General features: G+C 32.7%; 1 protein-coding gene across 1 annotated transcript; it reads left to right on the forward strand.

The window, feature by feature from the left end:
- Positions 1-302: 302 nt before the first annotated feature.
- Positions 303-16,069, forward strand: MS3_00010946 (uncharacterized protein; the record flags this gene model as incomplete). The annotated part of the gene is made up of 3 exons (XM_051219358.1): positions 303-630; positions 4,198-4,791; positions 15,715-16,069. 3 exons carry the CDS (start codon positions 303-305, stop codon positions 15,777-15,779), a joined length of 987 nt encoding a protein of 328 aa, XP_051066755.1. The 3' UTR covers positions 15,780-16,069.
- Positions 16,070-16,177: the final 108 nt, after the last annotated feature.

Raw genomic sequence — 16,177 nt, forward strand, 5'->3', positions numbered from 1 at the left:
CTAAAGTTGTATACCATCTTAAATATTATAAACAGCAATTCAATTTATTTTGTGTTTTCTAAACCTTTTTTTATTTTGTGAGGTTGAATGATCAATATTGAATTACGATATTTTTTTAAACTTTCCTTTTTTATCCGTAGGAATGTTTCAAAAAGGACAACCGTTCATTTGAAACTGCCATGTCTTAAAATTTAAGATTATCATTAATTCAAATTCAGTTTTCAACATAAAAACTAGACAACAATTAACAAGGTGTATTACAGTAATTGAAGTATCAAATAATTGTTTTCTTTAATTAATCCATGACAAAAATACGTCGTTCTTTTGAATATCAGTCTACTAACTTATTTTTAATATATTTGATGTTAATACTTTATATTTTTTCTTCGAATACCGGTTTAATTGTTGGTATTTCCGGGTTCAAAAACAATAATAGAACTCCATTGTTTATGCAAAATGTATTACCAACTTACTTGGATTTTCTCCACTGTATCTTCTATCAATCCCATCATAATTATCATGACTATCATTTATGTTGGAATATCTATAGTGATGGCTTAAAATCATGTCATTTGGATGAGTATTTTGATTATATACACAAACTAAATAATTGTTGTAATAAGCCAACCAGTAAGTTCTCTATAAATTATTATTTTAGAGATGTTGACGACTAAGTAACCGAGTTAGAAATAAGTTTTTTAAATTTGTATTTGTGGTTTGGATAACGGTTTGATAGAGCGATAAGTTATGAAATTATGTGCATACTGCCAGGATATGTATTTGTGAGTTGCTTCTGTGAAATATCGCATTTTTACGGTCATTGAAGGATTAAGAATTAGACATAGTGAACTATTATAAAGAGGAATAAGTTTTCACCAATTAGGACCTCTTAAATGTGTGCTTGCGTGACGTCACCTGAGGTCTAACCGTTCATAGCAAGATACTTCAATGGATTTCAAGAAACTATTAGTCCATTTTTATGACTTCATTTGGAAAAAAACGTGGTCTACATATAATATATTAAGTGAACTACCAATCCATCTAATTAGTTTTCATTTAAAACTCGGGAAATCTATTTCGATAGCTGTTAGTATGAACAAAATTTATACTAATGGAAGTGATCTCAGCACTATGCTTGAGTGTTATACATATGTTCTTGTTTAAGGTCGTGATTATTCACGTCTGCGGAGACATTAACTATTGCGAGAAAGCTGTCCAATATTCTGTTTTTAGATGCACCTTCAAATGATAACAGTTTATGCTGAAAGACAACTCTAAAATACTGGAAACTCCAAGTAAAACCAAATCAGCTTATATATATGATTATGATGATTTTCGTTTATTGAACGTTTTCAGGTTACTAAATTCAAATTTCAACGCAACTAGTTAATTTAGTCAATACACGTGGACAAATAGGTTGCTTATTACAGTTATTCCGCACCAACTGCGGATTATCAACTGTTCTCTTAGAAAAACAATATTAAAATTTATTAGATTATTACTGAGTACCCAAAAGGCTGTAGTCTATTTTTAAGTGCACTACATTTTACAAATGAATATAACTGTTAACTATCACAGAGCTAGTTAATTACTATATTTTCTTATTTTCAATAAATTATTTTGAATAAAGTTTTGTGTCTCTAGTATGATATCGTACCATCTGTTTAAACTGACAAATCGGTAACGTTTACAACATCAGTCATAGGTTTGGAACAATAACTGACGTATAAAACTAGAAATTAAACAAATTGGTTGTTCTGATAAATTAAATGTGAAGTACGGAATTTCCAAAACCATATATTAACAAAAATAGAGATATACAACAAAAACTAGATCAAATTTCGTCTGTTATTATCATCATTATCGTATTCGTAATGATATATTATAGTCGAATACAAACCTGTTGAATATTTCTATGACATTTGTGTCAAAAAATTTGTGACAAGCGCAGATTAATTTTTGAATTACATAACTCTCCTTTCAGTAGATGAGAACCATCTATCTCGCTTCCTCGAAACGGGGTTATGCTTATTGGATGCTATCAATTACTTTTGTTTGATTTTTCGTCATCTAAAATCAGTTGAGTAGTTGATTAAAGAATGCGAATATTCAGTGATTCTGTTCTTCAAATATTTTTGGATCATCGTATAAAAGATATAGGATTAGAAATAATTATCATTCAGTTTATTATTGTTATCATTGTCTCGTTCCAGTAACAAGGAAAGCCGATTGGCTTTTCGAAGTGCAAAGAAAAGGGCCTTTGTAAAGAAATGTGAAGCTGTAAAGAAAACAGTTAAAATACAGAATAGTATCTTTTAATTCAATCATGCTATTAAAACAGACGGATATGTGTACAGTCTGTTTTTTATATGCATACAGACAGATTCACTACAGTCCAGTTATATGTACGTACGGCAGATGGGTTCAATCCGGTCTGCTGTAGGTGGAGCAGACGGAAACCGTACAGTTTATCCGTGATACATTTGCATTTTCCTACCATATTTGGAAACTTGTATGCACACAGTAAGCGCTTCTGAGCTACTAATGGATACGCCAGTGAAGAACAAGGAACTCTCTCCCAAGTACGCTGTATATGTTAAAATGCACTTATCAGGGATGCGTATATTCCAGTGATACACACACGGGCATAGATGGGCACGGTCACCAGTACGCACTACATGGAATCATAGAATGTATAGATAAGTTTACATATTCCATGGGTACACATGTGTACAGAAGCTTCTGCTCATAGTTATACGTTACACTCATATAAAGATAGCACAAGCCGAGACCGATATACGCAATCGTATATATGAAACCAACCCAGTTCGTAGCGCGGCTGCTTTTAACACTGAATGAATATCAAATATTTCAATCAGTTTGTCAAGTTATCATGGACGATATGCTCCCTTACGCTCATGCCACAAACAAGTAAGGTATTGACCCCTGTGCACCAGTCACGGCACAGATTATGGTCCAAGCTCTTACCCACCCTCGCTAAACCTAATGGTTCTATCTGGAGAAAATCTGGACAAAGACCAAAAGTAAATTATCTCTGCCCCATAACTTCGCATATATATCTCAACATTACTACCCTTTTCTGTGGGCCAATATTAAGACAGAGTTGGAGATTAGTCCGATCACCACCGTGAGGTTTGTGTTAGCTCATGGTAAAAAAATCATCCACTAACTCGAGGACACTAGGCGAAAGTACAAGTTGAACTTTCAGATAAATATTTTTTATATGCAAATCGGTTGGCCATCTAACAGAGATGAATTTTTCAAACTATGAAACTAAAATTACCTTGCCCCCAAATGCCCTGGTACGGCCGAGAGTGGGGAGAGTCCGCCAACCCTCTCGAAATGCTCTCACATGGCCACGGTATATAGCCTCTGCCAGGGAAATCCTACTCATCGCCTTCTCGCGCCACGGGTGTTGTTTACGAAATTGAGAGGACGAAAAGCGAATGTAGGTGTTTTAACCGGGTTGATGGACAGAGAGCATGCACTTACAGAAGTTGGAAAACCCTGATTCCAAACCAATGGTGCACATGGGCTCCAGTATCCTGCGGGAACAAACGGCGTATGAACCAATCGTTGGTCACCGCCTACCATGGGAATGCATCTCCTTACGTAGCTCCACTGCCTTGTGGATCAGACCTTCAGGTCGAAGGCTCAGAGTATGGCCATCTAAGGAAACCACCTGCTTCGGTCCGGGCACCCGGACAGTATTACAGCCCACACACAAATCGAGTGACTTGTGTGACGCATATGTATTCGGTGCCTCCTTGTACCAATATCTATGTGTAAAAAATAATAAATAAAAATATTATTTGGTCAAATATTTTACAATGAAAATATAGTTGAAACGACATTATACTACATGAATTTTATCCCTTATATACAAAAACGCAATGTTTGTCATAAAACGTAATAATTATGTTACTGTTGATTTTCACAAATTGATAATTTCAAAGTGGTTTGTAAGTGATGTTGTTAATTACATTTCTGAATAGTACCAAAAAAATCACTGAATCTCCAATAGATGTTAACTGACATTTGTATTTCTAGAAATAAACTCCATGTCATTTGAGAAGAATCTTTCGGAACAATTAGAGATTATTACTGTTTATTTATTATTAGTATTATTATTTCACTATATTTATCATTATTTTTAAAATAAACATCTATTTTCAGTTAATCTTTATTCAAAAAATTATAAAAAATGGTTATCTAATATTCATAAACGAAAACAAAATCAAATAATTAAAAAAATTACAAATTCAAATCAAATTCAACAAAAATTAAAACAATTTCATAAATTTCATACATTTAAACAAGAATCTTTACAATATTCAAAATTCAATAAAATTCATTTATACAAAAATCCGCCATTTCATTTAAAAAATAAAACTTTTATAAATATTCATAAATTAATTAAATCAAATCAAATTATTTTAACAAAATGGTTAAATCAATTAACATATTCAACAAATTTAACTAAAATTATTAATTTAACTGAACAATTAACACATTTAATATTAGATTTAGCTTATGAAAGAATGAAACTTATACTTTTATATGAATTTCGTCGTATATTAAAAAATGTATTTGATATAGAATCATTAAATGAAAAATATTATACTAAATCTATGATATCTAAAGAATTATGGAATGATTTAATTTATAATAAACTTTATACAGAATATATTTTTGATGAATTAGATTTACCTATTTTATCAATCAAATCTGAATTAATACAATCAGTTTTCAATGAAATTGATTATAATGGTAAGAAAAATTTTTTTATTTTGTTAGTAATTTAAAAGTGAAATGAATCTTAGATAGTTGATCTTCATTAAAATAATTCTGGAGTTTTTATATCATGCATAATTGTCCAGTTCAATGATAAACCTAAATTGTTGCACAGCTGAAAAGGAAAAACAGAGACAATAGTTAAAAAAGATAAGACAGCAAAAAAAATCGATCACTAAAAAATGAAAGAGATTTACTTTATTCACTGAGATTTGTACTTTCCTCTGTATTACTGAAATAATTCAATCGTTTAAATTAGTTTAGGTGGTGGAAAAGATTTGTGGCTCAGGTGGATGATCTTGATGAAGTTTCATCCGCTGATCTGAATGTTTAGGTTGTGGAGCTGTGATTGTTCTCCTGAACATTATCAGCACGAACTTCAGATAGGAATAAAGTATTCAAATTTCCCACCTATGACTCAAAGCTTGTCCTGTCGACCTCGATCTTGATTGGTTATTATTGACCTTTAACTGTGGCAGCCTATTTGAATATCTGGGCTACGTGATCCTGACATCTAGATATTTCAACAACTTATCTGTTCTTTCGTTTGTTTTAACACATCATTATGTTCATTAATCGCGTAACCTATTCAGGCGCGTATATAATATGTTTACGGCCTTTTGCTGTCCAAGTTATAAAAAGTACAGTCAGTGACATCGTGTTGGCTGGCAATATCGATGGAAAAGAATGAACATTATTCAGATGTCGATCCCTGAACTACTAACATCTAACTGGCGATCAGTCAATATTTATCGTCAGAATAAATCAAGAAATAAGAACTAGACAGTAAGTTAGTGAATTAATTTAGGAAATATTTCCGTTCTCCTTATACACACTACACTTATAAACAATGATATCCCAATTCCTTTTATAAAATGAAATTATAAAAATTCATATATCTGAGTATCAAAGACAAAACAGTGATTTCTTGCTATACTTATGTATATCGAGGCGTATTAAAGTAATATATGCAATCTTCGGTTGAATCCTGTTCTATTACTTTTTATTTCATTCGTAAATTCCACCTATAGAGTGGAGAAATTTTGTTCGTTCACTTTTGTCATGTGATTACTTATATCACAGAAATAGTAGTTCATTCAGGGATGTACAAATATTTTGCTGGCCGCAAGACATTATCACAAAACACTGGTTCAAGACTTTTTGTCTAGGACTTGAAAAGATTTTTGTCCTTTCCAACTAGCATCAGGTAATAAATTATTTATTAATAAACTTTAAATATGAGTGAATACTAGTTGTATCAAACAATATAAAAGTACTCTTTGATTTATCATTCTTCTCCAGCAAACAATGAGTAGGATTCAGAATATGTAATTCCGTTATTTGGTATTATCTTTCAGAAGTATAAATGAGGAAAAATATGCATCTTATGTGTGTAGGCTTATACTTCTTAGGATTATTTCATCTGATAATTACTTGTTTACGTCATTTTAACCCAACAAGCTAAGATATTATAAATTTTTAGTTTAATGTATTCATGTCCTTTATCTTTGGAACCATTGAAAAGGAAACTGACCTTACTAATTACACGAACACTAAACATGTATCACCTTGGCAGCCTGCTTGAACATGTAGACTACCTGTTTCTGACATCAACATATCTCAACAGGTTACCTATCTTTCGTTTGTTTTAATACATCACTGTGGCACTTATTCGCATAACCTATTTAGGCACGTTTATTAAAATTTTATAATCTTTCGCCGTACAACATACAAAAAAGTACAATCAGAGACATTGTGTTGGATGTCAATATGAATTGAAAAGAATGATCATTGTTCAGATTTTGATTCCTGAACTGTCAACAACTAACTGGTGATAACTCAATATTTATCCTCAGAGTAGATGAAGGAATAAGGAGAGGAAACAATGAAATACTTTGTGCTGAGAATTCTATATTATACTAAAAATATGATATTGAATCAAGTCACTAATAATAATAATAATAATAATAATAATAATAATAATAATAATAATAATAATGTTTTCATCACAAATTTCGGGTATGGAATTTGTTCAATTGCAAGTTATTTTGTTGTTTTTAATATTCCCAATACGTTTATGGAAAAATCCAAAGCTGTTGTAACATGAGGTTGATTTACCTAAAAGTAAGATGACATACTACAGATATATGAGATGGTATATGTATCCTTGAATTTGTAGAGCATCCAGTTCCCATTGTTCGATTTCTACTCGATATCAAGCATTTTTGGGGAACTTTAGGGCTCACTTAGTGAGGAATGCTACATGTAAAAGCATATTCTTTACTAAGAATCTTATTTCAAGCTCTAACTTTTACCTTATTTGTATTCTCCATCCGAGAGGTTTGGACGCACTACAATAGAGTGTCCAAGAAGATTTATATCGATAACTTTAGATGACTAAAATGAAGTCCTTAGTAAGAATCATTATCTTATATCCAACACTAACCAACAAAATACACAGAAACAAATGTTCGAAAATACTGTATAATCCACTTTCATTGGATACTGAACAACGGATAGTTAACATCACACAAATATATGTTATCTAATAGTTTTTTCTAGGTAAAACAAGGTAAAATTACCTTTAAATCACATTTAGAATAAGAGATTAGTTATAATGAATCTCAGAAAACTTAACAATCTTATAAACGGCTTTTTTATAACTGTTAGTTAATTATAGTTCCACATGACTCAATGCAATAATACGTATAGATTATTTGCACTGATGCAATCGATATTCAGTGTAAATTACTTCTAACTTATTTAGATTTATCACAGTGATATAAGCCCAAATTTATCATTTAGTTATTATTTACTTAAAATGCTTCTATAAAACCTTTAAATTGATTACAGAGTTATAATTAACCATTCAGTAAAATATGTTCCATCATTTGTAATCAATCACATTAAAATGAACAAGAGATCTATGCATATGAACGAATATAATTCCGTCAATGACTAAAAAGGAATTTATGAAATGGACACCCTAGTTTTAATCTCAGAAGCTTATTATCAAATACTACATGCTATAATGCTGTCCAAAGAAGCACGAAATGCATTTGTAGGGTGAGAATCTTATGGATCTAGAATCATCAAAGCATCATTCAAAACAAAGAAGGAGGGGATCACAATGAATGTTATCCAATGTCATGCACCCACTAATGATAGCAACGATTATAATAAAGATCATTTCTATAAGAGGCTGCAACCAATCATAGTGTTGTGCCCAAGAAAGTATCTCACCATCCTGATAGGAACACCAAATGCAAAAGTCTGAATGCACAACGCCGGATTCGAAGATATCATGGGACGACATGAACTGGGAGAGAGAAACTAAAATGGAGAAAGATCTGCAAATCTTTGTGCATTCAACAAATTGATTATAGGCGGCACAATATTCCCACAAAAACGCATACACAAAGCTGCATGGATCTCACCAGACCACACTACGGAGAACCAGATAGATCATATTTGTATCAATAAAAAAATTCCGAAGGACACTGGGAGACGTGAGAACCAGGAGAGGAGCTGACATAACTTCAGATCAGCACCTAGTTGTGTCCAATTTAAAACTCAAGCTAAAGAAGAACTGGAAAACTGAAAAAACAGCACTAAAAAGGTTAAATATAGCCTTTCTTCGAGATACTAACAAATTCAAAGAATTCAAGATGTCTCTCAACCACAGGTTTCAAGCCTTACAAGATATACCGAAGGAATAAGCTACCATGGAGGACAACTGGAAAGGTATCGAAGAAGCATTAACTTCATCATGTCAGGGAGTTCTAGGTCGCAAGAATCATCATCATAAGGAACAGATCTCAACAGAAACACTGGACAGGATCAAAGAAAGGAAGAACAAGAAGACAGCAATTAACAACAGCCGAACACGAGCAGAGAAAGTTCAAGCACAAACTGAATACATAGAAGCAAACAAGCAAGTGAAGGAGAGCATTAAAGACAGCAAGCAGAAACACGTGGAATAACTTGCAACGACAGCGGAAAAATCTTCAAGAGAAGGAAATAAGAAACTGTGAAGAAACTAGCAGGGAAATGTAGTAAACCAGAGAGACCTGTCAAGGACAAAGGAAAAAAGACAATCACGGAGATTCAAGAACAGATGGGTAGAACACTTTGAGGAACTGCTGAATAGACCAGCTCTGTTGGATCCACCGGTCATCGAAGCAGTACACAGACCTTCCTGTAGATGCCAATCGACCATGAACGGAAGAAATCAGAATGGCTGTCACACAAATCAAGAGCGGGAAAGCAGCAGGACCCGACAACATACCAGCTGAAGCACTGAAATCAGACATCGAAACAACCACAGTCATGCTTTATCTTCTATTCAAAAAGATTTGGGAGGAGGAACAAGTGCCGATGGACTGGAAAGAAGGACACCTCATCAAGATTCCAAAGAAAGGAGATCTGAGCAAATGTGAAAAACACAGAGGCATTACACTACTGTCAGTACCAGGAAAAGTCTTTATTAGAGTTTTACTGAACCGGATGGAAGATGCAGTAGACGCCCAACTTCGAGATCAACAAGCTGGATTCTGTAAGGATCGGTCGTGCACAGACCAAATTGCAACACTACGGATCATCGTCGAACAATCAGTTGAGTGGAACTCATCACTATACATCAACTTGATTGATTATGAAAAGGCATTTGACAGTATAGATAGGATAACGTTATGGAAACTTCTTCGACACTACGGAGTTCCTGAGAAGATTGTCAATATTATCCGGAATTCATATGACGGACTCCAGTGCAAGGTCGTGCATGGAGGACAGCTGACAGATGCATTCCAAGTAAGGATCGGAGTCAGACAAGGCTGTCTACTCTCTCCCTTCCTCTTTGTTCTGGTGGTCAACTGGATTATGAAGACCTCGACATCTGAGGGAAAACACGGCATACAATGGACAGCTCAGAATCAATTAGACGATTTGGACCTCGCAGATGACCTAGCCCTCCTATCCCATACACACAAACAAATGAAGATGAAGACAATTAGTGTAGGAGCAGCCTTTGCATCAGTAGGCCTCAACATACGCAGGAGAAAAAGTAAGATTCTCAAATACAACACAGAGAACACCAACCCAATCACACTTGACGGCGAAACTCTGGAAGATATGTATCCTGCACATACCTGGGAAGCATCAACGACAAACAAGGAGGATGTGATGCAGACGTAAAGGCGAAGAATGGCAAAGTAAGGGCCTCATTCCTACAATTGAAGAGCATATGGAACTCGAAACAACTGTCAACCAATGTCAAAGTCAGAATCTCCAATACGAACGTCAAGACAGTTCTACTGTACGAAGCTGAAAAGTGAAGAACTACTACAACCATCATCAAGAAGGTACAAGTATTTATAAATAGTTGTCTACGCAAGATACTCAGCACCCATTGGCCGGATACCATCAGCAACAGTCTACTGTGGGAGAGAACAAAGCAGCTTCGAGTTGAAGAGGAAATTAGGAAAAGACGTTGGAAATGGATAGGACATACATTACGGAAATCACCAAACTACATCACGAGGCAAGTCGTAACTTGGAATCCTGAAGGGAAGCGGAAAAGAGGAAGGCCAAAGAACACATTACGTCGGATAATAGAAGCAGATATGAAAACGATGAATTACAACTGGACGGAGCTAGAAAGGATTGATCAGGACAGGGTTGTGTGGAGAGTGCTGGTTGGCTGTCTATGCTCCTCCACGAGGAGTAACAGGCGTAAGTAAGTATACTTCATTGTTACATCATCCATTAGTGTACTCTAGTCAACAGTAACCATGCTTACTGAGTAACCAGAGTACCTTAAGTCCAATCTCACATAGGAATGTGGAAGGTTTTACAACACTAGAGTAAAACGACTATACTTTTAAAATGGTCTTCATCCTGTAATTATTTTCGGAATATATTTATTCAGCTATTAATATTCTCTTTGAATTTCTGTCCCTCTCTAGACTGACAGTACAGAATGAAGTTTTTTTGTAAACTAAATTAATCTTTATAAATCATCTATCTAACTGCGGTCTTTATGACAGTACAGGGTTGTGGAGATTATTAAGTTTTTGATTGAGATCATGAACCGATTGATGTTAGACCACCATTGAAAACCGGGAAGCACTGAACGGCTGTTTCGTCCTATTGTGGGACTCCTCTGCTGCGGTCTTTATGTTGAACAGATGGTTAGAACCTGATGACTAACAATCATCAGTAATAAATACACTAACCTAAAGATTATCACAGTGTTCAGAATTTTCATTTTTAAAACATCATTTCTACCCTGACTAGTACCAAATGAATTTTTGTACTTATCAAAGGAGCTGTGAGACTTGTAATTAAGACGTATGAAAACCGTTTGTCCTTATATATTATTACATGAACAGTACTAGATGGGAGACAAATCTTTGAATCAAAACGCAGAGTACTTAAATAACATTATCTTTTTACCACACAAGGCTTTTTACACCAATCTTAGGATAACAAATAGTGACGTCTAGCCAGATATGAACTAGTATTTAGAAAATGTTTATAGAATAGTCAAGAACGAAGTGTATTGGATGGAACGCTCGTTCTCGATAACTTACTAATCAGCTTCAACAGCTACAAATCCAAAATTATTATTGCATCACAACAGACAAAATACTAAAGTCGAATTAATCCATATTACGAATTTCACATCTATTAAATCCTAACTATTACTAACTGCTAACGAAATGAAATAACATCATAGGTAATGTTGAAGAAAGGTCATGCATAATGGGTAAGAAGAAATATTGTAGGTGATAAGTTCGTATGTGAAAAGAATAATTCGAAACATGAATGGTATCGTAGTCGTTGTGATAATAATAACAATAATAATAGTGGCATGGAAAATTATTAATAAGAATATCTTGTAAAATGAAGGAGGTCAAATCACGATTTAGGACAGAAATAAACACCTCTGAAGATAGTACAAATCAAAATGAAGTAAAAGGGAAAAACTTGGAGCTAAAAATGAAACGACCTTAATTTTTTTCAAAGGTAAACAATTAAGTTGTATATGCCTTTGTTTTATTCATAAATTTATTCAAATTGATTTCAATTACTTCAGCCATATAGAGTAAGAATAAGCTTGCACCTTTCAGTAATTTCCTAGGAATCCGATTTATGATTAAGGAAGTATCTATTATTTGTTGGAAAATAATAGTTCTATAAATAAATTTCGCGACGCCTTTCTTAACTATGCTGATACGTGTTTACGAGAAAGTAAAGATAAGAACCTTCACAGAAACAGTCAAGTTGATAAACATTCATAAATGAGCATGTCATCGGTAAATTACCCTTAATTTTCTACATTAGGATTAGCTTCATCTTAATGCCATATAGTTTTTGGTACCTTTCTCTAACCTTACCAATCATGTTATTTTATTTCGTTAGCAGTTATTAATAGTTAAGATTTAATAGATGTGAAATTCGACTTTTGAAATTCATGATACGAATTAAATCAACCTTAGTATTTTATCTATTGTAATGCAGTAATGATTTTGAATTGTATCTGTTGGAGCTGATAAGAAAGTTGTCGAGAACGAGCGTTCGTTGTAACACATTCTATTCTTAAATATGAAACAATGATTTTTCTTAAGGAAGGAAAATTATGTTTGTAATAATATTTTATATATTGTTATAGATTGTTATTTCTAGTTAAATAGGAATTATCTTATAGCTATTTCCTTATATTACTCTTAAATGTCATCCGTTTTTGCTTTTCATATGTACCATTCTGATGTGAATATTAACGAAATCCAGTGTAATAAATCGTGATTTTCACAATCAAGTTTTCCAACTTATATTTTATTAAAGTACTCTGCATAAATTCATATATCGTCTTGAATAGTTCTCATAAGCAAATAAGTATATACAACCAAAATTTATATTATTTGCAATGAAAGTTTACTTGATAGAATTAAAAGATGTTTATAGGTATCAATGCCAAGGTTGGGCTTGTTAGTTTCAAACAAATTGAATATTGAGTGGAAAGTTAATAATAAGTATGTGTTTGTTATATCCAAATGAGTAGAAAATTGTATTTCTGACGTTTTGTGAATCAATGTAAGCCACTTCTTTAGAGCAAATAAATAACCGAATTAAATTAACACAAGTTTAAATAGTACTCTGAAGAAGTGACTTGCACTAGGTCACGAAACATCGGAAATACAATTTTTCTACTCATCGGGATATAACAAAAATGTACTTGTTATTAACTAAAAAATGTATTTTGACGCAACATTTTTTCGATTTTTAACTGATAATACTAATGGAAAATATTCAAAGTACAATTTTTCTAGGTAAAATGAGTGACTTATTGAGCGATATGCTTAATAAAACAGTTGACACAATTATATGCTTTCGTTCATAATTTTCAACAAACATGTATCAAACACTGTGAAATAATACTGGGTCCTTTAACTGAATGTTTACCATTAATATTTTACTTAATGCTGTTAAAACTGGAAATGTTACTGGAAGTTTCCTTTGGAAATTCGTTACTACTTATTAATTATCGCACATCATTAAATTTTTCCGAATAAATTGACACAAATCAACGTGGTTTATCCGATGAACTGACGTCAGTTAACTAGGCATTGAAAAGTAAGAATATCTTTCGTATCGAATACTATTCAGCAGTTTGTATATACGATTACATGGGAGATAAAATCCATGATATTTTGCTTTCGAGATGAAGATAGTACTAACGAGTTTTTCCTTTTACACATTATTGCTAGGAATCATTTTTGTTTTTTACTGGTGCTACTATTTCATGAGGTTAATTTTATTCAGTAATCAGAAGATTATCAGGTATAATAGAAAATAGTTTTATTCTATCAACAAAGTAATGCAATAGGTTTCCTTATATTATGAAACATAAAGTCATCTCAGGACGTTTATTATTTCTAACAGGAAACATTTATTTAAATGTAGTGATTATTGGCTAATAGGTTATTATCCAATTTAATAACAACCCAACTTAACTCCTATAACAAATTTAAATGGTGTCATGTTTAATCACCTTACTATGTCTCATAAATTATTTGATATAATTTACTATCCTAGAATTATTTGTGTCAGCTATGGTGTTTGTATTTCAACAATCATTAATGGCTAATTTTATGAATTTTTTGAGCTTTCAAATATATGTAACCATATTTTTGGCATAAATTCTGCTGTTTATCAGTATTTTAATAATCTATAAGACCAATAAATCCATTGCTTATTGTTTTTCATATATTAATGATTGTACTTTTATTTACACGTGATAGGTAATTAATTAAAACTACCTAATGGTTCTAATGTACTACCGACATGGAACAACATTTCCCAAACTAGAATTTTAAGACAATCAAAAATGAAGCTAACAGATGAAATAAATCAGTTTTGCATATTTATGTGTTACTAGATCATAATACTTAGAAAACTCAAATTCAAACTGATATTGATCATAGTGATTATCTATAAATCAATAAAGCACTCTAATATGGTATATCTTGTAGTTTGATTGCTCACATTGAATTTTAATACTTTTTACCATTTGAAAATTTGTTAGAGTAAGAAATTGTGATAAAACTCAGAATTAAAGTCTACAAAATGACATTGAATAACCTGAGTTTATTTTCAGTGCTATTTAATATCTGTTATTCATTATATTTTGGGTTAAGGAATTGAAGACCTAAGAGTTTTTTGATAGAGTTTAGTTCTCTGAGGTGGATGGTTTGGTCGTGGAGCTTTCACTGTTCAGAAGAACGACCAAACTATCCAGCTCAGAGAACTAAATTCCATCAAAACCATCCATCTGAGCTACAAATCTCCACCATCTCAAGACTTAAGAGTCTCCAATAATGTCAAAAATTATCTTTTAATTAGTTAATGTAACATTTTAATTCAATTATTCCGATGAACCTTCTAGGAAATATTTTGAATAAACATTTTGACTAGAATTGTCTATAAAGATGATCTTTTTAATTATTATGTTCAAAAATTTTAAGTATTATTCCTTTAAAACTGCATCCTCACTGACTGATTTTAAGGCTCACGCCACATCCTCCCAAAAATATCCAAACATATCTTATTATATTATCGACAATAAAGGCATGAAATACATTTCCAACTCTTCTGATCTTTCAATGTTTATTTATTTTCTCAACTGTTGAATGACGAGGGATACAAAATTATCTGGAATATATTGAATTTGAGTTTCCGATTGTTGTGTGCATCGAATTATTCAGCTCAGTCGCATACACAAGACTGAATTTTGTGAAAGTCCCACTTTTATAACAATATTTATTTCAATGGTCAAGATCATGAGTCAGTTAAAGCTAGACTACCATGGAAAACCTGAAAGCACTTGACGGCCGTCTCGTCCTATTATGGGACCCCTCGGCAGTGCGCATCCACGACCCCGCTCCCTGCAAGATTCGAACCCAGGACCTACTGGTTTCACGTGCGAGCACTTAACCACTAGACCACTGAGCCGGCATCCAACGCTGTTAATGTCTAACTTCAACTAATCCGCGAACTTGAGCGACGACCGTCCAGTGCTTCCAGATTTTCCATGGTGGTCTAGCTTCAACTGACTCATGATCTTAACCATTGAAATTAACTATAGTATCCACAAAACCCATCAGAATATTTATTACCGTATTATGTTTTCTTATTAAGTAAATTTATTAATATGTTAAATGACTCCCAATTCAAATGTGTAGGTGGATTATGGAGTTAATTACCTATCTACGAGCCATTAAAAATATGCTAGATTGTGAATACTAGTTTTTTTTTCATTTTTATTTCGAATCATTCTTCCTAATTATATGGCAAAATCTCATTTATTTCTCCTGGATTTTTTTTTAATTTAAAATTCAGGAGATGGAGTTTTCACACCATCGGAATTGGAAATATTTTTACAATTTCATGAGATAATGCTTTAAATGATCAATTCACCTTTTAACAAACCGGTGTGCAATTCAAACAGAATAGATTTTCGCAAAATGAGGTGACTATTTGAAGTGGAATATGAAGAAAAAATAGCAAATAGATTAGATATTTCATGTGGCAATTTTAAGTAATAATCTCTTTTGCTTTTGCTTACATCAAGATCCCAATATTAATGCCATTGCAATTACTGTTGTCATTGTTGTTATCACCAAGTATTTCGTTAACCCTTCTTGATTATGTTATTTGGTCAAATAAATGTGGTGAAAATAAAGACAATTAAATGAAATTAGTTTTAACTTCGAATATCTGCAAAATTGGATCATTTAGTGATTGGTGAATTTTCATCATAGTAAGAAAGTAATGCTATGTGAATCCCTATAAAGGTTTATGT

Source organism: Schistosoma haematobium, chromosome 4 (genome assembly GCF_000699445.3).
Source record: "Schistosoma haematobium chromosome 4, whole genome shotgun sequence".
Classification (NCBI taxonomy): domain Eukaryota; kingdom Metazoa; phylum Platyhelminthes; class Trematoda; order Strigeidida; family Schistosomatidae; genus Schistosoma; species Schistosoma haematobium.